This window comes from Porites lutea, chromosome 3 (genome assembly GCF_958299795.1).
Source record: "Porites lutea chromosome 3, jaPorLute2.1, whole genome shotgun sequence".
Classification (NCBI taxonomy): domain Eukaryota; kingdom Metazoa; phylum Cnidaria; class Anthozoa; order Scleractinia; family Poritidae; genus Porites; species Porites lutea.
In genome coordinates this window covers 25,307,504-25,334,009 of record NC_133203.1, presented here as the reverse complement: position 1 = coordinate 25,334,009, position 26,506 = coordinate 25,307,504, and the positions used below count along the sequence as shown (strand labels likewise).

Here is a 26,506-nt window from a genome sequence, read left to right as displayed (position 1 = left end):
CCTCTGATCTGTATTTACCGTCGAATTATATCCATCTATCATTGACAGAAACACAATCACTCTTATAAACTTGAACACTTAGCTTAGCTTGTACAGTCGTCTCTTTCGGGTCTTCCCTTCCAGACAGAAATTCAAGCTTTGTACATCGAAGGTGCGTAATACTGCTCTTTGTTTATGTTGTCGTGATTGCTCCCTGCCAAACGATTTGATGTAATCGATCATTATTGATGAAGAACGTAGAAAAGCGAAATAATACTGTTCTTTCCTCCACGTTATGGCCGCCCAGAAAGTAGTGTGTTTTGATCACGTGACTAACTGGTCTGGAGGCGGGGAGAGGGCATGGAAATTAGCTTGCGACTGCAGTGGAATTCTGGGAGAAGCAAAATGGCGGATAGAATGTTGTACCTCGCGTTTTCGTATAAAGATCTCCTTTTAAATGGAAATTTCTGACATAATAATGGAAACGTTTACACTTGGTACTGCCATCGGTTTAAACATGACGCACATGGTTTAAACATGACGCACAGGTCCACATAAGCTCTTTAGCTGCCTTTTTCACTGACCTACATGACAAATAAAGTATGTATGTATGTATGTATGTATGTATGTATGCATAATGCTTCCTTTTGTGCTGAGAGCGTAAACGCTGCCGCGTGGAACAGACCGAGAGAGGTTGGTTGAAGCTAAGCTTAGTTGTTTACGCTTCTGCTGGTGCATAAATGCACTCATGAAATCAACCCGACTGGAAAGTTTCCAGAGAGACCATGGATAAGAGAGTACGGCTCACTAGCGAAGCAAGTATTTGGAAGTGTTTTGTTTGACTGAGACAGGAAAGGAGCAATATATACACGGCGAGAACTACAAACTTTTTGTTTTGAATTTAATTGGAAAAACATCCTCTTAGCCAAGCGTGTGGGGACAAACATTGGCAGAGCAACTGCCAAGACATACAATGGGGATCGTCATTTCCATAATGTGCGATATCGATAAGTGATTTTAGATGTTTTAAATTAATTACTTAAATGTTTGTTGTCAAATTATGAAAAAAAGACACTTCAATATAAAGTTTTTGCTACAAACCAGCTCACAGTATGTTACAGAGATGTATTGAAATACTCCACTTTTATGGTTTTATTTTTTGGAAAAAGAAATGCAGGAACCATTGATTTTTTGTCCCTTATATTATAAAATAATGCATTTAAAGACCAAGAGAAAATTTACCCTTTTGGTTGCTTCTAACTCAGATTTTGTCTCTGCTAATGTAATACTAAACCAACACCCTTGATATTAGCCTGTGCCACAGATGGAACTAAACTCTGGGTTAAGTCCATCTGCAAAACAGTGGCAAAATCCTAGTTCTGGGCCCCCTGTGTGTGTATCAGGATTAGAGAACATGCCAGGACTGGACTGTTAAAAATGCCATTGTCCATTTGCCAATCATGTTGAAGGGGAACTCGAAATGCTGGTAATTCATTTAGTGCATCAGGGCCCAGAACAAGGATATTAGAGCTGCTTCACGAATGTTACTAACCACGGTTAGAATACACCTGCAACACAAGCTACCTTGATATTTAATGTTCAAAATATTAGGTAGCTGAGATTGTTGAAAATTTGGAAGACTAATGTAGATGTCTTCAAGACTGAATTAACTTATGCTACAACATTGTGTCCCTAGAGAGGTAGTGTTATCAGATTTTGATTTTGATTTTGTATATGTTGTAGTTCATTTTTATTTCAGTTAATTTTTATTTTTCCATCGTTTCTGGGTATGGTCGTGTATGCTAATGAATTTAAAACAAAGGGAAACCAAAAATTAACTGAAATTAAAAATTAACTGCAACATATTGACACTAACATGTAACTCACCTAAATGTCACCTTTTTCTCCTTAAGTCGCCTAAAGTCGCCTTAAATCGCCTAAAGTCGCCTTAAATCGCCTTAAGTCGCGCAACATTTTGACCAAATTTTCCTAAAGTCGCCTTAAATCGCCTTAAGTCGCCTAAAATTACGGCGACTTAAGGTCCCAGAGTAGGCCTTCAACTATCTGTATGATTAGGCTTCTAAAAATTTGCTGTAAGAGAATTAAGAGCAAGTTTAGTGCAAAAAAGACAAATAAACTTTTAAATATGCCTGATTTAGCACAGTGTAATTCTCTTAAAGCTTTATATCACACTATTTTATTCTGTTTTCAATTGGGGATAAGGAAGAGTTAAACCTGATGTCAGTCAGAAATACCGCTCTAACGGTTTTAGCTTCGAGCGAAGGGAGTGAGGGAGGCAGGGATTGAATAGGGTGACAAGAGTTTCCCCTTTTCGCCTTCAAAGACTCAAGGGCATCTCATTTGGAAGCGATATTTCGGGCAAAACTGATTAAATGTTTACAACAAGAACAAAAGAGCCGCTGGGCACTAACTCTTATTTATCGACACGGTTCTTATGATACGCCAAAAAAAGTTTCTTTCAAATCAGAACAAGGAAATTCAAATGCTTTTGGATCTAGAGTAGTCATGCTTCATCAAAATTAACCCCGTTTGTGCCTTCCCTTTATTAATATGTATAAGTGTCTTCCTGCATACTAATTTAGGGCCTTCCTCCATACTAATTAAGTGCCTTCCCGCATACTAATTTAGTACCTTCCTCCATACATAATTAAGTGGATAGTCATTTCTTGAAAGAACACAATAGGAACAATAGGTTGCCTAGACTTGCCCGGGCTCTTTTAACCCTGATTGGCTAATGTAGAATCTACTATGTGTATAATATTAAATGCGCGCCTTCCGTTCAACATTTTATTCTTAAAAGTTCAGTTTGCTCTGAAAAAAGTCTTACTATCACCAATATTCTTTAAAACATTGCTCCAAACATGCAAGTGGAATCGAGCGCTACACCTCCGTTGACTATTGACGAAGTATAAAAAGTCCAGCGACAAAGGATAGCCAGTTTTACTACGGAATTAGTAGAAGCCAAGAGAGAGTATAGTATTTGGCAGAAACGCGTCGAACAGTTATTGGAATACTTTCTCTGTGAGGGTTGTGAAAAAGAAATGCATTAAGCTTATGCCAATGGAGACGGGTTGAGTTATGTTCCCGATCGTTGCAATATTGCCAGTATTCATCATCTCATGTGTAAAACACCGAGCAATATATTTGGAGACACCGACTGTGAAGAAGGTGACCGCTACACTTTACTCATTTATCAAGTGGCTAAACTAAAGAAAATGAGCTATTAGACATCAAGGAGGGTCTCAATGGGGTGGTGGCTTTTACGGTTATCGGCTAAAATTTTGGCTCTTTTACGGCTATCGGTTAATTTTTTTCAGTTACTGTTAACGAAAAGGTTAAAGATTAACTTCTTTTGTTTCAAAAAGTTAAATATTAATTAACCTGTATTTTTTTAATAAAGGTCTTCGGATCACTAGGGATGAAATAAGCTATTATTTTGAAAAATTTTAACATTTGATCAGAGATTATACCTTTTATAAAGTATTCCACTTCTAATATTATTTTACTCTTAGAAATGTCAATGTCAATTTAAAAATAATCTTTGTGAAAAAGCAAAAGCAGACACGTGAACGCACAACTCAAGGCCGGGGCGCGACATTCATTATAACAGAAATGGCTGTTTTCACACTAGAGAAGGATTACTCGTGTGAGACGGGTTATCCGTTTGATGATTCGCGTCAGATTGGTAATACGTCTTAATTTGAAAATGGAACAGTTTTAATTTTGAATGAACAATCCGCCTGACTTTTGAAGACGGGATTATCCTTTCCAGATAGCCTATGTACAGCCGCCCCCTCCGCTCAGAAAATATCGGAGAAGGGGTGTCTGTGGGGAGGACGCGACCGACACAGGCTAGTCTCAGACGGATGATCCATTTCTAGCTCTAGTGTGAAAACAGTCAATAACAAAATTCCCGTGTCCAGTGTTTTTAATGATAGCGAAGGACTGTACGGAACGACTATCTGCCGTTGCCTTGTCCGCGGGCCGCATTATTCTGCGCGGCTAATGCGTTTTGGGTCACGTGGTCCGAGCGAGCTCGCCACCGAAATGCCTTGACCGAGATTGCGTGGGAAGACGCCGTACAGGGACTAAGCATGGCAATGTCTACCGTAGCGTCAGAGAAAAACAGGGAAATGTTGTTTATCGACAACGTGTTTTACAAACAATGATATCTCTGCGTGTTGTTACACTAGTGTTTCGAGGGCACGACCTCCGGAAAGAAGCCACACTTTCGAGCCTAGGTCTTGGTTAAGGCGCTTCGCCTAACGTGCGTACGGAGTTACACTAGCCGGGAAATAAAAAACGCAACCATAAGTGAGTTTAGTACCTTCCTTAAAAGTAGAGAATCTAGAGAGCACTTTCTTTTACGCTTAACTCTTTTTTACCCTATTTACGGCTAACGGTTAAAATTTTTCAATTTTTACTGCTATCGGCTAAATTTTTGGCTGTTTTACGCCTGTCGGTTAACCCCATTAAGACCCTCACCAAGTGCAGAGCTTGGAAACGCAATGAAAGCGGCAGATTGGCCCGAAAAGAACACTCAAAGAAACTACAAGAGGTTTTCAAAGAATTGGATGAGATGATTCAAGTGTCTCAGTGTGAGCAGAAATCTTCATTTCATGTTGTTTTAAACTGTTATGAGAGTTGCTTGTAAAATAGGCTTTGTTTCTAAACGATGTGACATTTGCATACGTATCTGAGAAAATTAGCATTGTTTCACCTGAGTGTTTTTTGAGCTTGCTTGATTGTCTGTTTGTTCTAAATAAAAATGTTACATCGCCGCCTGTGTGGAAATAGAGCTGTCTTGAGATCCTTGGAAAATTTTTTAAACTTTTTGTGTGAAATAAAGTTTTATTCATCTTTACACCGCGTTAGTCATTAATTATGTTTAACAAATGTTTGACTCGAGCTCTAAAATTTGGGTCTAGATCTTGTGATGATAAAATATTTTGTAGTCGTTGTTGGTTGGCGCGAGTTCGCCTTGAGACTTGTTCTGGTCACCTTTATCGGTTTAGTGGTTTTCACAGACACCGCCTCCGTAATTTCACAGTCAGTGATTACTCCTAAAATCGTTTTGTCCGGGAATCCTTTGCAGTCAAACCGGTTGTCCCTCAGGTCCACCATTTTAAATTGGGAAGCTGTTCCTCCAACACAGAAAAATTTGCTTGAACCAATAAATTATATCTCAAGTTGAGCGTGGTGTAGTTGATCAGTGGTACTGATTTAGGTATCGCCTTCAATTTTGACTCGAGTTCTAAAATTTGCATGTGAACTATCTCGTGTGCCTTTTGTTTGACAAACAATAAGTCATACCCAACACCTACTCTGATTGGATAGGCCCAGATTTATTGTTCAGTGTCTATAACAAGACCTGAATACTACATGCAAGCTATTTTATGCGAAGTCTTCGTCCAGTTCGAGTCTCAGACCGTCAGTTCCGTTTACCCGAAAAAAAAAAAAAAACATGTCCAACATGGCTAGCAAGCTTACTGCTGGAACCCCAAACATCCTCGGAAAAGTGTGGAATATTGATGTTGAAAGAGAATATCGGAAACTAAACTACCTGTTTCCAAACCCTGAGCGGAACAACGGAATTTTCACAGAAAGCTCAAGACAATTAAAATTGTTCATACACCAGCAAAGCTTAACAATCATGTTTCATTGCTTTTTCGGTGAGAACTTAAGCGAATTTGAAATCGCCTGGAAGGTGATAACTCTCCTCCTGGAACTTAAATTGTACTTAAAAGTACAATTTAAAAATCTAATTAGCATGTGTATGTGGTACTCCAGAAGAAAATCATAACAAGAAAATAATTCTTTATTTTTCTTTCTCGCGCGCTCGCTTCGCTCGCGAGCTCGCCGATGCTTTCGAAAAGAACGAAAAGAAAAATAGACCAACTTCTGTGTACAGGCTAGGACCAACCCTTAGTGTCCGTTTTACTGTAGAGGTGCCCGTTAAGAGAGAGTCGACTGTAATACGTTGATTTTCTTTGAAAAAAATGAAATGAAGCTTTTTGCGATCTTCTTGTCATTTTTCAAAATTTTCGACCAGGCTCGAGGGTTAACAGCGATATTTTTAGACAGAAATACTGAATTGGCGTCAGCATTTTTTTGTTTTTGCGCATCTCAAGCCGAAAAATTTTTTAATACCTCTTAATACCTGGTTTAGAAATAATTCTGTTATCCGCGTTGAAGCTAAGTAAGTGAATATTTGATTATTATGGTGAGTAGGTAGGACGGAGCAGTCTAGCGCTGTAGTTCAAAGCCACTTACATGTAGGACGCCAACGCGATTAGCCATCAATTTTTTTTTATTTCGGAGGGTGATTTTAGCAGACATGTTGTCCTTAAACGTCAATTTTTGGGGGGTCTTTTAGGATGATAGCTGCTAAATCTGGAAAGGAGGATTAGAGCAAAGCAAAGAAAAGGATAAAAAATTAACGTCCTAGGTATGGTAGAAAACAAACTTCACTACCACTCTTACTGACTGAAACTTTTTTTCGTCACAGTATACGTCAAGTGCTTCTTAATCCCCTCTCGAGCTTCCAGCTTGTTATGTGGATAGCAGGAAATTCGTTTGACTTTTTTTATGAGTCTCCTTTATTCAAATCAGCCAGCCAATAGCCCAAAAAATCAATTGACATGGGCTCGTTGTTTTGCCGTATATATTCGATTCTCCTATCGACAGCCTAGTTCTGAGGCAATCTTTTTTCACTTGGAAATACGCTGTGTGCAGGCTTAACCAACCAAAACCACGTGCATTTAAAGCCACGTCCACACGAATCTGAATATTTTTTTAAATACATACTTTTTGTACACGAAATCAATATCCTTCTTTTCTCACGAAGCCAGGGAGTCCGGTCACCGAAACCGCATTATTTTCAAAGTTTCTCCCGAGAGATTTAAGGTCCCGTTGCGTCCCCACGAATCCTGATGAAAAAAATATGCGGTTTTAAAATGTCCAGATTGGTGTGGACATGGCGTAAGTCAATTCGCTAAATCAGTCACATTCTTACAGCATGTTCTTCTTTCGGTGTTGTTTTTAGTCTGTCTCAATGCCAAGCCGGAATACCACATTACAGTTTTAATAGGTCCTCGTTAAAACTCCGTTTTTATCTGGCATACACACGATTGACATTAACGGCGTTTTAATAATTTCCAATTTCACAGAGTGTTTTTTCAAAGACGTGTTTTCAGTGACCATTTTCATCAGATACGTATGGAAGGAAAGCCAAGAATCCCCGCAGACAGAAAGTGTCATTTTCACAAAATAAAGAAGTATACGATACAGGATACGGGTCCACGTGCTCAAAATCTACCCCACAAACTGTTTTTATAATCACAAGATATTTAATGTACAGGTCACGCACAATTCACACGCTTAAAGTCTTCTCGTGCGGTATTATCTTCGTCTATTGCGTGATGGAAAGGAAACGGTTAAGTTTTGAAGCCAAAATTTTCATTATGGCATGGATAATTTTTGTTTCCGAATTCAAGGGAGTTCCTGCTGAAAAGTGCGACAAAATTGACGACTGTTCATCTAGAAAAAGCAATGGGAAAGTTATAACTTTAAGAAAAATAGACAGGAGTAGCGGAGGTCCTGCGTAAGTAACGTTTTATTACTCAGTATTATTATAGTTATTGTAGTGTCAATAGATATTTTACACTTTCGCCAGCTTTATTTAAGAATTTTTGAACGTTCTCTAAAATTAATGCGATCAGCGCGATGTGAATCATCTCTAAAGTGTAATAATCCTATGGCCTTAGATGTACGACAGCATTTCTCAGTAAGAAACTTATAGTTCACCCTTACCGATTAATTATTCCTGATAAAGAAGAAGAGATATCACGACTTTGGCCGTTCATAATAAAAATTAGTTAATATACATTGCTACACATTGACTTTGATAATTAAGTCGAGGCACATCAAGTTTCAGGCGTCTCGCGAGTCCCTCAAATACACTGTGTTCACATCAGTTTCTATTGAGTGTGGTCAAAAGTCCATTACGGGAATTATTTTGAGAAGTGACCATAATACGGACTTAATTAAGGGAGGATAAAATGGAAAAGTAAAGATACTCTAATTTGTTTTGGTAGTGATTCTTGAAGCGACTCGCATTACGTAAGAGTAAGAAGTATATTTTTTTCCCCAGAGTTTCTGCAATCTACAGAATAGCACTGTGGCACATTCATTATTCTCCACTTGCACATGGTTTTGTACTTTGTGGTTGTTTAATGGTGGGGCAGCACAGAATCTACAGCTCTGTCACTGCACGTGATGTTGTGGCAGGAAATTGCAGTCGAATACTCATCTATATAAATTTCACAAAACTTTTAACTTTCAATTATAACCGCCTCGATGTTTAATATTTGACTTCTCACTTTGTTTATCGAAAAAAAATCCTCTTTTCTTCTTTTCCGAGCAATCTGGGTCTGGCCCCAGTTGTGGAAATGTTGGATAACACCAGTGGCGGATCCTAGGGAGGGGGGGCCCAAGAATCCTCCCCCCCTCCTTATTTTTAGACCAAACTGAGGCCCGAAGGTTCGAAAAAAAAAACTTTTTTGAGCCCGCCACAATACCCATCCCATCTGGATGTCTGCAATTATCTTAAGGTCTGGATCTGCCACTGAACACTATCCACCGCATAAATTACTGTATGACTGTATTAGAGAAACCAATTGCGTTATTCACCGGATAGAGATTTATCCAGTGGATAACGCTATCCACCTTTTGAACAACTGGAACCAGATGCGTAGACCAGATATACCTACAAATTCTAACTAGAAATTATTAGAAAAATATTATTGACAACACCAGCCCATCTCCTCATAATAATTGTACTATGAAGGTCATACAGGGATGTTCCCGCCCGGGGCCGAAGTATTCCAAATGGTAGGAATTTTCAAGTTGAGGTCTAGAAAGTACACAATTATAAAGCTCAAGTCTGTCGCCATTTTGGCCCTCCATTCCTCTTAGTCTTCTCTTCTTCTCTCGGAAACAAAGGTTCTAAGCCTGTGTACGCACCCCCTCCCTCAGGAAATTTTTCCGGAGGGGACGGGATCTGTGCACAGGCTAAAAGATTCTGTGACGTAGATTAAAGAACTATGACGTTAATTTTAAAGGAACACGTGACTATAGTTCCAAATAAACAAGTGTGGAGTTGTAGAAATATTCCTTCCGATTCACAAACTATAACAGCTTTCAAAAGGCAACAACTCAGACAACAACACTGGTGACCCTGGGTAAGGGATAAAACTATGCATAAAATCCCGTTTTACAGCTCCCAAATTTGACTCATGACGTCACATTTGAGTCTGTCAATTTCTTGAACAGCGGTACGGATGTGCCAAAGAGACTAAGAATTTTTAGAAATTTCTAACAAAATCTCATTTCATCAAATTTTTTATCGAAGACGTTCTTGTAGTGAGTAGACCTTTCAGTTAGCTTTAAATATTTAAAGAAATCCATTTTCTTAGAGATGTATTAACCAGTATTTCTTTTTTTTTTCTTCAGATTTGAAAATATACCAAAGGATGACTGGTGGGATCTAAAATCTAAAGGGAGTTTCGACTGGAATCCTTGCACGGCATTTAACAAAGGCAGCGGCTGCAGCGATGCACTGGTAAGAGAGCATTGTTCGAAAGGGCCGATGACGCAATAGCCTTTTTAAAAGTGCGACGTCATAAAAATAACAATTGTGAAATTATGAGAGTCGCCGGGATACCGTATTCTAATTCTGAGTCAAATTTAGAGCAATTGTATGAAGGAATCCAAAGCTAAATTGGGCTAATATCTCAGACACAATTTGACCGGAAATGCTAGTTTTGTGGCAAGGAGGCCTTTCAAATGTTGTTCTTTATGAATATTCCGACAAATCCCATAATTTTACTATTTTCATTTTTATGACGTCATCACTTCAGAACTCTATAGGTTAGTATTGCAAATTCATACTTAGCATCGGGGTATCTATCAATCACGCACATGTCGACGATCTCCATTCAGTAGTCAATGAATATTTTTTTATGACATTTCTGCAATACATAACGGTAGCCCGCGAATGCAGACGAGAAGAGAAGGACGACCGGAAAAAAAGTCTGCATTCGCAAGATAACATACCAATAGCCGGCCAGGCGCCTGTGAAATTGTTCGCTCTGATAAGAACGTTCGGGACGTAACCTGTTCCAGGTGTTCAGATTCTGCGGACGCCGGGGGCGAAAAAGATGTGATTTTTTCACCACTCTCTCAGCTCGCGCCACAGTCCACTGTTTGGACGCCCGAAATGGCAGGATAGTTTGGTACCCGATATTTTGTCTGCGGTGCCACTCAAAGATCAGTCTGCGCGCGCATTAAAAGTAACGGGTTGGTCTGAGAGAGTACAAAAATGAGATATTTGTTCTCTTAAGAGTAAACACCAGTCTAGTCGGCTTTTGTTCGAACAGGTTAGGTTCTCAAACCCGCAGCAGTACTCACCATGACATATCCTAATTGGCGGAATAACTACATGCAACATTAACTTCCACAGTCCCCTCCCGAACGCCAACCTACCGGGGCTAGAAAAGCACTACTGTGTACCTAGCCTGGGACCAGGCTCTACAGTGGGGAAAAGGGCGGGAATAAAAACCGCTCGACTCGCCAATTTTTGTGGTGCCTGGTCCCAGGCTACTGTGTTTCAATTAAAATGAATTACATTTACTCCAAGATGTGTGAAAACCCGAACAGCATATCCAGTACTGGCAAAGTATTGGCCCAGTCTGCTGCTAAATTCACAGTAAACGAAGACGGATCTACCACCATATCTTACCGTTCACAGCCAATAGGAAATACCAAAAGGTACATCATTTTTATTTATCTAAATAACCTGAGGTCGTCACAACAAGTGTAACTTATAACAGACCAATTCATATATATATATATATATATATATATATATATATTAATTCATACTTGGCTCTAAGGCTTGGGGTAATAAAACAAAACAAATGTATTTTTCATTGCTGAGCCCATCGTTATTAAAGTAGAATGGTTAAGAATCCCGTTAGACTCCTTTGTTATATGTTCAAGTGTTTGCTTTTTTGGACCTGACCGTTCACAACGTTCAGTAGCATTCCTATCATTTTGAACTTAAATTTGTGAACAAAAAACAAAGGATCGTGCACGGTCAGGGAGCGTCCAACATAAACTACAGCACCGTTGTTTTCAACTTTGATGTTTGCCGGCTTTGTGGCATAACCAGTTTTCTCTACTAACTATGCTGAGCCTCAAGATGATTTCCTTTGTTTTTTCTTGTGTTTATTTTAATTGGACAGATGCTTTAAAGTTATATAGTTTGTAACGAAAATATGAAATAGCGTGCTAGAGCGTCTAAAAGGGTTATCCTGATATACATGGATTAGCAATTAATGAATTCGGCTTTCCTAGGATATGAAGAATTAAGCAGATCTAGGAGGGTGTTATCCACCTCGGTCTTCAGCCTCGGTGGATATCCTACGAAAGCCGAATTCATTAATTGCTTTATTATTCATTCAAAATAATTTCTAGTTTAAAAACATAGCTAAAACATGCTTACCTGTATCGATGTTAAGTTCATCTTCGATAGTGTACGTTTAGGTATGTCCAGCTCCGCAAATATTCTCCATATAGCAGATGTCGCTCTCCGAGTTGTCTTCTTGCTGTTTTTGCCATGTCTTTAGCTATTATTTCGCCTAGTTCCAGCTGTAGTTCTTACTCTTGAAACGAGTGAAATGTCCGCCATTTTTTTTTTAACAACCAAAACAACTCAACCTCGTCCCCAGGTCTTCCTGCAGCGTGCTGCATTTTTGACGTCATTTCCTCGTTAAACACAAAATTCTTCCAAATTTGGTCATCAGTAAGTGGTTATGGTGAATTATGAGTGTGCTTTTAGCCAATCAGAGTAGGGGAAATATTTTGAATGAATAATAATAAAAGTTCATCTCTCTCTTATGACCGATTTCTTTACTTTTATTTATTCAATTTAATTTTGTGCATTTCATTATTACTTTTAATGTTTTAGGGAGGTCCGGATAAAACTTAAATGTGATGACACGGAGTACCCTGGTAAAACGGGAGACGGTGTTATGGTTTCTCAGTCTGGAAATTCATATCGTTATGTGCGTTTTTTGTGTTCTATAAATATCTAATCGCTTAATAGATCAATATCGATAAAATAAAAACTCATACTTGGCTCCGAGGCTCATTCCAGAGCCTCAAGACACTTTCTTTTGCCTTATTGCCTCTTGAAGCTAGGTATAAATTTTATTATTAAAAACTGAATCATTTGATAATGCAATTCTAGCGTTTTGAGTGGCTTAGCCATTATAGTGTATGAGTCAGTATACTATGCTCTCCATTTATGGTCGGTGTACGCGTCAGTTTAAAATCGGAAGCTAGCTGAGATTTATTTTGTTCGCGAAGGATAGAATGGTGCCCGAAGCAAATCGTTTTAATTCATTTCTTAGAATACTAGAAAATCCATTTAATCGGGAAAAAAACAAACAAACAAACAAACAAAAAAGCCACGAGAGCTTGTTTGGAAGTTTATCGAAAAACACATGAAAATACATGGAACTAAAGTACCTTGACCAGCGGAGTACGAAAGAAGACAAGTGTTGTTTCTTCATGATTGCGAAGCCACTCGCCGATAGATGACTGCGGCTTGTTTATCCGACATGAGGAATATAAATCGCAAGCAACCAGCTACAAATACAGGCTATGCAGCCATTCAATACAGCAATCGAGGCGTCAGTGTAGCTTCTTTATTTTTTTCTCGATCAGCAAAACCAGCTAGTGGCTTCAAACAACGTCATAACAAGCGACCGAGTTTTTCTCCGTTGTTCTTACTTTTGTAACTGCACCGAAAATCCAAATTCACAATAATTTCGACGGCTGTCACTTTAAAATTATTTTTCTTCACATTATCTGCCGGGTTTTTTAGCTATCTTGCTGTGTAGAATCCTAGAATACCGCTGAGTTTTTAAAAGTGTTCATCGTTACAATGTTTTGATTGTTCATTCATCCAGTCCAGGCGAGTCCGTTCGCACGTTGACAGTTTTGATAGACGTGTGACATATGAATAGCGGAAGTCCCTTGTCTTTTCCTGTTTGTTCTAACAAAGATTCCATGAGATGATTATAGCCAACTCGGCGCTACGCGCCTCGTTGGCTCACTACCATCTCATATCCAACGCGCCCTGGTGGAATAATTGTTAAAGGGGCTGTGTCACGGCAGTCCAGTTCATTTTGTTTAATTTTGCCAATTACTCGACCTCAATCGCTATGGAACTTAAACTAAGCAAAGAATTTACAGGTAAATGACAAAACAGGCAAACAAATATGTCTCCTGAGCATTATTTTTTAAGTTGCAAGCAGCAGGGGTCAACTTTGAAAAACTGTTAGGCTGAACAGTTTTCAAAAACCGTAATTTCAATCCGTTTCAATCTTCTTCAGTTTTCCCATCCGTGGCATCTGTTGTTTCTGTTGTGTTATTTTAACCTTCCTTTAATGTTTTAAGCGGTTATTTTTACGTTTCTCTTAATTTAACGGGCATTTTGTAATTACCTAATTTGGCTGAATTTCGTGACACAGCTCCTTTAAATATATCGAAATTGGTCTATTAACCCTCGCCCATACGCACTCCGTGGAACAAGCGGGGGGTTGGAACACCCCGAGGCCCTCCCTAACGTTTTTGTTACGATGCGATATTTTGGTTTTTTTTTTTATTTTTGTCCTTAATAGATAGACTAGATGGCCTGTTATGTTTGTTGTTTGGAAGATGATGTTAATATTATGGGATACATATGGAGTCCAGTGACGTCATCCAACATGGGCTTAAGTAGATTTTCCCTTTTGTCTCAATGAGTTTTTTGGCTTACCGATTAGAGTAGCATGTACCCCCTCCTTTAGTAGGTAAGAGTAAAACCGACCGTACTACCACCTATTCGAGATGAGTACCTCGTCATAACATAGAAACGAGCTCTTTCCTATTGAGGCATCTTTTCTTCGCCTACATTGATTCGTTAGAACAAGCGAGTGTGAAATTATTTTCGCGATGCACTATAATGACTGTCTCAATCATGACTGTCTCATGACTGTCTCAGTCTCTGTCTCTGTCTCATTCTTAAGTAATAGCGAGGGAATGAATGTTTCCATTGGGAAAAATAAGTAAAACAGGATTTTTTTTTTGCTACAAGTATTGAATTTAATTTTGATTTTTAAAGGTTTCTTCTGGTTTTTCGCAGAAAATGACGTTTACATCCAAGTGCGCATGTGATGATGGCTGTGTTACTCTTACTCCCTCTCCGGTTGATCCAACAAACCCCGCTGATCCAACCGTGAAGCCCAAGAATAAAAGGCTCAGTAAAGGCAGTATTATATTGATAATGTATGTAATGAAATCTTAAAATGCATCCGTACATGTTGCTCTTAAGGGGTTAATAAGCTTCGAAAAACATCTTTCAATATAAAATGATTCACTTGACATTTTTGTTCGTTAGCTGTCTTTCTTCAATTCGAAGACACGACGTTTTGACATCACGATGCTATGCAGCATCCATTTTATCAAACCTTATACACCAAGCAATTACCCCCTTAAAACCGCTTTTTCCATGAGCAATACTGAAGTGATTCTCATTGACCCACATTTACTAATATATAGATTTAGCCAGGGCTAAAAGCGAAGCTCCAATTAATAAATTTATAATATAAATCAAAAAATAAAATTTTAATCCACACATCATTTAACTAAAGGGCACATTCATGTGACTTTTGAGGGAAAGGCTAAGTTATTTTAGAGTGCAACATCTTACATCGAATTGATAACCTTATAAGTACACCCAAAAAATAGCAAACATCTTCGATCACATTCAAGATCACAGTAGATTAGGCCTCGAAAACAAATTATTGGAAAACAAATCACGCCGAATTTTTTTGCGTTCGACAGGTTTACTTTACAAATTCTTGCCAACAAATCTGGGGGTGTTTAAACCAACCTTTTATAATTTTTATACATCACATTTGAGGTGAAACAGTACTATTTATCATACAGACCTCGGACAGAATGCAGTATTTCACAATTTTTTCAAGACAAATTGCACTCAGTCAATATTCAGGACGATCAATCGTAAAGCGAAACCGTTCAAAAATTTCCAAAATCACCCATATGGCTAGCCGGTTCTCGTTTCTATAGTGCGAGCTGTCAGTGTGGTCGAGTATTTGAATGAACTTTAATAGAGTTAAGCTTCAACATAATAGCGAATTTATTATTTTTTTTATTTATTTAATGGTTTCAGTTATAACGATGTGTAATCTTATAAAGCGTTTGATACGCGCGACATTTTTGAGTACTCCTGCAAGCGATGTTCATGAACGATGAAAACAAACGGCACAGACAAGCGATTAAAATTGCAAGAGAGACTACTAACAATCAAAAAAAGAAATATAATTCGGTGAAACATTCACAGAGATAACAATTTTCATTCATGAAGACAAGTATTAAAGTGTCTCTAAAAATCCTGAGTCTCGGCGTGAAGCTTTATAAGCCGGCTTCCCGACGCGGGTGTTTACTGTTTTCCAAGGTGAACTCCTCGAAGCAAGAAAATCGCTCAAAGTTTTCTTTCTACAGCCAAATTTATAACTAAATATTCTTCGGAACGTTTTCTTTCTATCTGTGGTGAGCAAATATATCTGAAGGCTTTTTAGAGTTCTGTAAGCTTATATCAAACCGTTCAAACCTGATACTAGGTCAGATCATTGACTTAAACTACGGCTACAAACGTGCCTAAACTTGCCGCATAAACTGTCAGCGTGAATGTGCAAGACTTCATGAAATTAGATATAACAAAAACAAACATCAAATACAATAGTTACTTAGGCTTACCATTCGAGATTCAGTTCCTGAAAGCTATCAAGGAAGGCCACAGTTGCTTGAGACTTTTAAACCCTCTTAAGCATTAAGCAAGGTGAAAAACGAAAACGATGCCATCCGAAATCGAATTACCAAATTTTGACAAGCGACGTGTTCCTCAACCAAAAACCCAGTAAACAAACCAGCCATGAATAACAGAAGACTCTTGATAGCAGCTGTATTTCATTTTGTACATCCAGAAGAAAAAGACAGTTAAAAACATCACAAGTTGACACAAAACTCTTCAACTTCAGCTGTCAAAGTAAACAATTTTCCAGATGCTGCATAATTTTTTCGCATGAACTCACCTGTCAAATTTTGACCAATCAGAGTATAAAAATTGGACGTAGAGCGTGACCAACGCGTGACCATGGTAAGATAAGGTCTTCCCCGCCTGTACTTTTAAAAAAACTGGCTGAATTTTCGCTTCCGAAGTCAGTTTGAAATCAAAATTCTAATAGTGCGGGGCCATAGTGACATAAACACAACATATTTGATATGAATCCTTGGAAAAAATTAACTTGAGCCTGCGATCATTTCAAACTGGTAATTTGTCAGCGGATAACTTCAAAAAATACTCGACCTCGATGGGTCGACACTTGAGCCCGCGCTACGGTCAGGTGATACTGGTCAGCGGATGCCCTGTTTTGACAGCTGACAATTGAACATTGATGTGAAATTAGTTTTCTCTTGGGCTCCCAATCTAGCTAAAATGTGAGAGTAAACATTGGTTTTCCTGTGGTGCGGACGGACGGTCGGCGGTCGGTGTACGGTCACCTGATTACCAAATTTTCTGGGATGGGTAGATTTACTTAGCAATGGGGCTCCGCCCACGCGCGCGCGAAGCGCGCGCGTGGAGCTCCGCTAATAAACAGAGAACAAAAATGCTCTGTCGGCCGGAGGTTAAATGCTTTTCTTTAGCAAAGCGCCAAAGCTCAAAGGTCTGAGGGCTCTTAAAGGGACTATATGACATTATTTTTCATCCTTTTAAAAAGCAAAAACTTGTTTTCGCGTCAATTAACTTGTTTTTGGATCCAAACTCCTTTCTTTCGTCTCTTGTAAGAGATGACAATTTTTCAAAGTTAGCCCAACTTTCTCAAGTCTTAATGCGATACCTGCAAATATCACAATATTTTCGAATCAATGGTTCGTGCTCCCTGATGTATTTGTTTAATATCATTTTTATAACTCTACAGTAACATTTTTTAACGTAAAATCACTAATTAATGACTTGAGCACAGAACTGGCCTCAAACAGTGATATCCTCGTGACATATTCTGGCTTTCAATGCTAGATGTAATCATTCGACCTTTGTTTAGTACATTTGATCATTTATCTAAATACTTATATGTTCAAAATATTTAAGTTATGTTCTCATCTGCTTTCAGATTTTTTGTTTTGGTTTTCGTTTACCTTATTTGTGGAATTCTCATTAAAAAGTTTAAAATGGGAGCAGAAGGCTTAACAGAGATGGTACCCAATTTTGAGTTTTGGGCAGATATTCCATCTTTAATTAAGGTGAGAAGTGAATTGAAGTCTAAGAAATTTCTTAAAGTTCCTCGTCTAAAAAAGTATCCGATATAGCGAAGACAAAGCCTTAAGGCTGGTCGTGACTAACGACGGAGTCTAGTGAAAACTCTGTTGATTACGATCTATCTAGTGAAAACTAGGTTGTCGGAGTCGCAAGGAGAAGCGAAAGAACTAAACCAATCACAAGTCGTGGAACTAGCCCAGTGCTTGGTTGATCCTTTCGCTTCTGCTTCCGACAATCTGGTTTTCAATAGATCGTAAACGACGGAGTCGTAAATTGAAACGTTCTGATTCTTCCGACTCCGTCGCGCTCTGATTTTTTATTATCACAAGGTCATAAGTGCCACACCGCGTACGATTCCAACTCCGATTCCGTTACTAGTGAAAACCAGCCTAGCAGATAGCTCTTACGCAGCCGGGAAAGGGTTTTTGTTCATATCGGCATATTACCGGTGATTTTGAAAGGAGCGAGACTGCGCCAAACCATAGTTAATAAAGTTGAAGGTCATGAAGCCCGACAGACTCCTTTGTTATATGTTTTTGTTAGCTATTTTAGACTTAACCGCTAGCATTCTTATCATTTTGAACTTACTGACCAATAGAAACATCTCATTAATTTATTCAGTCACATTTTGTGAACAAAAAAAGACAAAGGATTGTGCACGGTCGGTGAGCTTCCAATATAAACTGCAGCACCATTGTTTTCATCTTTGATGTTTGCCGGCTTTCTTAACCAGTCTTCTCTACTAACTATGCCCGCACCGGTCTTCTAAATGGATTATCACATATTGCACAGGTCTCCTTGCCACTATATGCGGCAGTCCTACCAGACCGGAGTATTTTTCATGTCGACATTAAGGAGCTTAAGCAATGACGACGGCGACGGCAACGAGAACGGCAACAGATTAGCAAAACAACAACTTGGCACGTCCATCACGCTTTTTTTTTTTTTTTTTCATTTCTTAGCCGTCGTTGCACGACTTACAACGTGAGAGTGTCTAATTTCACGTTTTGTCGAGGCGGGGAACTCAAGACAACAACTTTCTTTTCTTGAACTTTAATACAGTTCTTTAAGATTTAACTCCAACCGACTCGGTTTAAAAGTATATATATATTGAGGGCCTGTCTACATGGAGGTGGGGTACCCCAGATAGGTGAGGTAACATATGTGGCGGGTCACCCCACCTATCATGTAAACGTGATCATGAGAGAATATATGGACAGGTGGGTTACCTCACCTAAGCGGGTTACCTCACCTACCTGGGGTCCCCCACCTCCATGTAAACAGGCCCTTAAAGGAGGGTCTGGTCTTTTATCAAACGTTTTCTTTTGTTGCAATAAATTTGCAAAGCTGCTTGCGATGTGGGTGAAATCGTACTATTATCACCCTTTCACTCCTGCTTATTATACGAGAGGTGGTGAAAGGGGATACAAATGTTAAGAAGGCAATAAATGTGGAGGTTACCCCTCCCCTGGCAACTGCCTTAGTTGCAACTGTTAAATATCTTTTGGTAGATTAATGTGGGAGAAAAGCAGGCGCACACACAGTTCTCATTTTTAACACATTTTTTTTCAAGTTTTCTGTTTTCTGTGAGAATAAAATATTTTAAACGTTAGGTAAAAAAACGATTTAGTGCAAAAAACTTCAGGCTATAACAGCATCCTTATACCACAATCAGGGGCATATTTAATTAGATGATAATCGTCACGTGGGCAATAGGTACAATTATTTTTCTTATTTTCCTTTTCAGGATGGAGTTGTATTTACGTGTGGTGGCCTCAAGTTTGGCTGTATGTCTATTTACAGCAAATGTTGTAATCGAAAGTATTATGGTCAAATTTAAAACAAGAATGGCTGGGATTATACAATGAATTTCCAGAAATGAAAAGGTTTGAGATATCACGACGGCGATTGATAGTCAATTTGTTTTTTCCCAACCTCATGCGATAATTATTTCCAATACTTTCAATTTGTTCACGAGTTCTTCGGGAATTGAATTCTCGTGGACTACACTGTACATGTTATCGAGTGTTACTTTTGTACAGTGACAACAACCACCTAGTTTTTAGGATCTCAATCAATTTGTCTCCCTTGTCATCGAGTGGAGACCCTGTTCGAGCCTGATCACGTGACCACCCCAATTCTAGGTCTTAAAAAATCTGTTTGAAGGGTGGGGTAGCAAAGTGTCTTCTTTGCCAGTGTGACAAATCTACTATGTGAAGGTGATCACTTGCCAGAGGGTGTCTTAGAGCTAATCAGGAAACGGATTGAAATTAGGGTTTTTGAAAAGTGTTCAGCCTAACAGTTTTTCAAAGTTGATCCCTGCTGCTTGCAACTTCAAAAATAATGCTCAGGAGACATGTCTCGGATCCCTGATTTTGTCATTTACATGTAATTTCTTTGCTTACTTTAAGTTCCATAGCGATTGAGGGCGAGTAATTGGCAAAATTAAACAGAAATGAACTGGACTGCCGTGACACAGCCCCTTTAATATGTCAAATACAGGTGCATTTTCCTGGCCCCAGTTGTTCAAACGACAATGCAATTGATTTCCAAACACTTACCCACTAAATAGTGTTTTATCCGGTGGATAGCGCTATTCATCTCTTGAAGACTTGGGGCCTTGGGAAAAGAGAAACAAACGTTTATTTTATTCTTTCTGTGTTTACGTGCTCCTGCAGGGACGGCAAGTTGATGTACTAATAGCGCGGTACACCTGAAAAAGAATGGTGTTTTTGGTAGCTATTGCTTATTTGACGTTCTCGTTGCCGTCGCCGTCGTCTTTGTTATAAAGCTCTCTAAACTTTCAAAATACCAAAAAAATCTTTATTCTTCTGACTCATTTTTATATAGGATTTGTGCTACAGTGTGTCACAAAAATCAAGGTTGTTTATTGAAAAGGGCTGCCCTCGTCTCGCCTAAGTCGCTGCACGGTCTCTACCTCGAAGAGATTTTCCAAACTTGGTCTGTAGGCCATGCTCCGAGAAACTAAACAGCGTTAAGCTTCTCTAAGACAAGATCCAGAGCAGTCAATCCTGTTGTGAAAGTAAGATGAGCCAAGGATTTAAAAGATGTATTGAGACATCGCCCTCGGTTCCGAGCACGATTCAAAGTCTAGGTGAGATATGCCACGACTGCCACAAAGAGCCAAATGCAGCATCTTCTGAACACAGCTAGAAAGTGCAAGCGCAGTTTATACATACTTCAAATACCGCTGTTTAATTTCACGCTGCCCAAATTTGGACCTAGCCCCCTACCGTTTTGAATTGGAAAGGTGGTCACATGATCATAGTCTATCTGCACAACGACAAGGGAGGAAAGGGAGAAATAGCCAAACGCAGTCCCTTCGGAACAAAGCTAAGAAATGAAACTATCTCGTTCAATCTCACCCTTCCCTAGTAACTATAAAATCGTCTCGTCGAAAATTAGTCGAGAGCTGACGCCTTCTGCGGTTTTTATTTAGAAAGGTGGTCACATGATCAGGTCAGAGTCACTGACAGACTAGGGTCTACTCGACGAAAAGGAAGGAAAAGGAGAAAGAGCTTACGGAAGAGGCTGTGACAACAAAAAAATAAGATAAAAAGGGCGATACGTGCAACGAGGAGTATTGTTATATTTATTACTCTTTAAACGTTCACGCTGCTGTTATGACATCTCAAACTTATTCATATTTGGGGAATTACAATTATACTGCACAGTAATAGACTATAATACCCTGAAACTAAGGCCACGGATTGAAGGCCTCGCAGACGGTTATTACTTTCAACGTTTTTGCAGAGGCAAAGATATTTCATAGTAAAATTTGATATCATTGCCATCTAACGGTTCTTTTGAATGGCCCGTTTTGATTACATTTATTAGTTCTGACAAGGGTTGCACATAGAAGTCCCCATGGATTATATTCTATTTTAAGGATTTAAGTTTTGCCATGTTTTTGTGAATGAGGACAAACGATAAAGATGGAAAATTAAAATCGAAGAAAACTACAACAAAACACTATCACGTCTTTCCTTGTACTTGGGAGTTTCTTTAGCTGCCTCCGGATTAGCTCAGTTGGAAAATGTTCTGGCCTTTCTTCTAAGGAAATGACAGGTTTGTGCCGCAGCGTAGGGTCTTAACACCTTCGTGTTAAGATCATAATAGCTATGATTAAGCTCATTCGCTTCCTCATCCTTACCGTTCCTGATCAATTGGAAGGAACCGCTGTTCGATAAGAAAAGTAACATCATTGGGGGAGGGGACTGTCAATACAATAACACCCCATGAAGGGATAAAGCTACGTTCACACAGTCACCGAACCAGTTTATGACCGGTGGAAAAATTCGTGTATTAACCAAAATCTAGGTCAAATTTTTAGCCGATATATTCAAAACTTTTATCTGCGTGATGTGAACGTCGTAACTGTCTACATTTTCGTACGGCAAAGGCGTGTGGTTGGAAAACGCCATTATTGATGTGGTAAAGTCAGGACGCTGTTCCAATAGCAAACGCAGGGACTTGTACACGTTCGTCGTCGAAAGAGATTGTTAAGCGCCGCTTCGAGTGAGAAATGGTGTCAGCATTTGAATACTTTTTTAAGCTATTCTTGCGTAATGAAGAAATTTCACTCCTTTGCCAAAAGCTTGGGCGTAGTTCCGTGAAGTCCTGCCCATCAACAATGCCGGGAACCTGTTTTAAGTTTGCCGTGTTTACACCCATATTTCACACTTAACTGGTTTTGAGTTCAATGCAATAAAACTATATCAGCAAATGAGGCAAATCGATTGGTTTGTGAGGAATAGGTCCGAAAACTTTACCAGCCTTTTCTTAAAAATTAGTTGGCAAACATTACATTTAAACATGAACGTTTTAATGTGCTGGAGAATAATAACACAAAGTTGGGCAAGTAACCACAAAAAGATTCTTTGCATTTTAAATTAACAATACAGTACCGGGACCAAACGTCGACAGGCATTTTAGGAAACGAACCCCGGGTTCCGTACTGCGGGTTATTGAACATGTTTATCTATTAGTCACTCAAAATATTCCGCCGTTTCTGATTGGCTCCAATCCCCCAACAGTTTAGATAACAGTCTCCTCGATCTGCATAATTCTTGATAACATACGAAAGCCGAATTCAATAATTGCTAAATATGGTGATAGTTGTGGTAATTTCATTATGCTAGATACTCGTTTGGCTCGAGCCCATAGAGACCACACAAGATGACTTTTCAATAAGTTGACGAATCTTCAGAGCATGTTCTTGTCATAGGCTTTGTAGGTCTCCAGGGAATCCATCTATTGTGCACCTGGCGATTGATGCTTAAAAATAGGAGTGGTCAATGTGGTCCAACGCTGATGAAAAAAAAAACAAGAAATACAAATGTACAAATATTAACTCCGTAAAAGCAACATCAATTCATAGCTCTTTTTAGTGATCCTGTGTAACCTAACCTAGTGAGAACCGACTGAACCTGGACGGGAAGGTCGTCATTCTTCTCATCAAAATATCGTTAATGGAGTCATTAGGATATTGCTGTTTTAGCTGAGGTTACGAATTAGTACCTTTTTCACAGACAAAATACCTTTGTAGAATTATGAAAAAGGTATCAAACAAACTTCCGAGAAAGCGCTAAAAATAAAATTTTTAGCGATTTTTGCAGGCAAAGCATTAATTTTTAAAGCTGACCAAAATTGTTTACGTTTTATAGCATTAAAATGCTACATGGCCACTGGTCAGAAACTGCCCACCTACCCCTCCCCTTAGTGAACACTAACATTTACTTCTCACTTTGGGAAAAATGTTGTGTTAGGGGAGAGGTGATGGGCAGTTTCCCAGAAACGTATAATGATCCGTTGTATGCATGATTATCAAAATATTTGATTGTAATTACCTCCTTAAAAGAACCCGGTGTAGTGACTAACTTGTACAGCATCACAAATGGTATACAGGTGATTGATGAAAGGGCCATGATCCAACCAATGGCTTGTCCCCAGTCTGGATAATCATAGTCGTCATATTTCAGTGGCGAATAAGTGACGATACTAAAAATGAAGACTGCCTGTTGGGCAAAAATGTAGTCTCTTCAACCTACGAAATAGCGCTTGACATCAAATTTTAACCTCAGAGAGTACATTCCGCGACTCACTAAACAACAAATAACTGAGGCATACCACACAGGCCTTGAAAAACGTCCTGTCCGATAGTCTGGGACAAGTAGATTTTCTCTGGGCAAGTAACTTTTTAAGCTCATTTGCACTATGGGCAGAGGTCCCAGCAAGTCATCTTCTAACTAAGTCACATTAACCAAGACGAGCAAGAAGTAGCCCCGGGCAAGAAAATGCGAGAGCTGCTTACCAAAAGACAAACAAAAATTCAAGTTTTTTTTTTCGAGGCCCGATTACACACTTCCGTTGTGGTGAGTGGAATGGCAACACTCAAAAAGGTCTTTAAATTAGAAAAAGGAAAAATCTAGACGTGTTTTCCTGTCAAATTTTTGTCAAACGTTACCAATTGGTTGTTTATGTTGAAGAACCTTTAAATTTGAAATAAAATTGAGGGGTCCCAATACTCTTTAAGGAGCAGCAGCAACTTGTATGTTAAAAAGAGAAAAAATGATCGGTCACCATACTCGTTTAAAAGAAGATGAATACTTACCGTGCACACCTGTGGGAGTTCCAACCTTGAGGCAAAAACCGCCATGTTTTAATGTGCGGGCGCTATTACACGTGAAATTTGTGCACAGTGAGGGTGCGCAATGCAGTGCTATGGAATAACCTTAAATTCGTTTCCTCACCAAGCAAAAGGCAGGTGTCATCAACATCCAACACCAGCGGCACCAGGGATTGATACGAAGTCAAATCATTTTTTCCATGTCGTCATAGAAGCGCTTTCCACCTGAATGATGAGATATATAAAACGAGTCACAACTTAACAAATCAAAGACATCATCCTGTCCTTTTATGGGTCAACAGTAATGACACTCTGAGGGCGTGGGGCATAATAAGATTATGTAACCGACCCAGCATAAAAAGGAAAAGTACAGTAGGCGAAGCTTGATCAGGTCTCTCACGAGCGTGTTTTAAATCCATAAAACAATGCTAAAGAAACTATCTCTTTTTAAAAAACAAGTTGAATCAAATTGAATTCTTAACCATGTTCAAAGATGTGCAAACGAGCCAAAATGGAGCAGATGTAGTGTTGTTTATTATGGCTACGAGAGTAGGCAAGATGGAGCTATCTTGTCTGGTTTGTGTCCATAAGAAAAAATTCCTGTGGCAAAGAAATACAAAGACTGACGAGTCTTATTTCGGGTCACGTTTGATGGACATCAAACTCTATTATAACTTTTGCTATGGATGGACGATGTGGACCTCATCACTCGTCAATATCACAAACAAAACGCAGGTTGTTTTATTTCATATGGCATTTTTCTTACCGTATATCCAGCCAATAGCGATACTTTGGAAGAGAGCCACCCAGAGGCGAGCAGAACCACTGGCAAAGTAAGCATCAAATAGTTGAAAGACATACATACCACCCTAAACAGAACAAACACAAGCAGAAAACCGCCATTAGTCGTGGCGAACTCTTTTAGCGTCCGATCCTTATCAATGTAATAATTTCTTGACAGAAATCTCGCGTCAAAGCCGTTTAGTGGTGACACGGTTTTGTCCTCACTTTGTGGGCGTTTGCGTTGCTCTGGATATCCCAATTCTGCTTATCCTAAAAAAGGAAGACCCTTTCCTTAAGACCACTCGTCAACTATCAATGTCGCCCGGGTTGAATTCCCGAATTTGCCTGCATGTTGGTCGCATTTGTTGTTAGCTATAGTCCATTTTCCGCAAAAATAAACCTTTCAACGCAAAAACAATTTCGAAAATTTTTTGAGTACCACAGAGTTCACTTAGTAAACAAATACAGAACAATTACAAATTTAAAGCGAAAAATTTACAATTCTATTATATGTTTACGAACTGAAATGTTATGAGGCAGGAATCTGTTTATGCAGGTATGTCAAGCTCATACGTATAGGTTCTATTTAATGGACTTAGCTCCAACTGACTACACACTTTCTCAACACTTTCTCCAGAAAATTCATCAGCATCAGCTCTCGTAATCTGGTGTCCTCGCTCGGTAACAATGGTGTAACCGAACTCGATCGATACCTCATCGTGCGTTGTTGTCGGTTAAGAAAATACACCGTTGCAATGACCGTCGCTTGAGTTTTGGTTTCCTTTGCAATTTCAGTGCCAAAGGACACATAGGGTATGGGAGAAAAACAGAGGAATCAGTGGCGGATCCAGGGGTGGGGCCCGGGACCCCGGCCCCTCGCCCCTTATTTTTAGACCAAACTGAAAAAAACTTTTTTTGAGACCGCCTCCTCCCCTTATCTGAAGGTCTGGATCCGCCACTGGGTATGATATTATTTATGATATGATATTCGCCTCTCGCTTCTACAATATTTACTTTGGGAAATATACTGCAATTATCCGCCGACCAACAAGCATGGTGACCCTTTTACAAGTTGTGAAAACTTTGTTTTCCCAGTTCCAGACCTTACCTCCCCACACCCCTGGCATTACCTCTTTTCTTTATAATCTGTGGTGATGTATGTAAAGTGAATAGCAAAAGTGTCTGGAAATTTAACCCAAAGTAAAATTTGCTGCACATGCATAAGCCTTGAGTTTATATTAGAGAGATCTTGAGACTCTTAGATCCCAAGAGGAGGAGGACTACGAGAACGAAATTACTGGAGCGCGCGTGAACCAGCGTCATTTTGGCGGGAAAACGTGATAGCCGACGTCTTAGTGGCGGAAAAAAGTTATTGGTTGTTAGATGTTCAACTTTTCTGGTGCAAAATGTAAAATGAATCTTCCTGGGGTACCTGTACCTTGAGAATACCTTAGGTCAAATTTCGCTCTCGTAGTCGATGTCGTCATGCAATCTAAAGGTCTCTAATGATAATGCTTTACACCACTACAAGAGAAATTTCAGCAATTTGATTGGCTTAGAGCAGTGGTATTTCAGCTTAATTTGAAATACCTACATGTGAAAATTACAAACTTTCTGCGGGT

General features: G+C 39.2%; 1 protein-coding gene across 1 annotated transcript; it reads left to right on the top strand.

The window, feature by feature from the left end:
- Window positions 1-7,463: 7,463 nt before the first annotated feature.
- Window positions 7,464-21,443, top strand: LOC140932031 (uncharacterized). The gene is made up of 7 exons (XM_073381694.1): window positions 7,464-7,603; window positions 9,514-9,622; window positions 10,700-10,830; window positions 12,032-12,128; window positions 14,255-14,397; window positions 17,307-17,436; window positions 19,200-21,443. Exons 1-7 carry the CDS (start codon window positions 7,464-7,466, stop codon window positions 19,290-19,292), a joined length of 843 nt encoding a protein of 280 aa, XP_073237795.1. The 3' UTR covers window positions 19,293-21,443.
- Window positions 21,444-26,506: the final 5,063 nt, after the last annotated feature.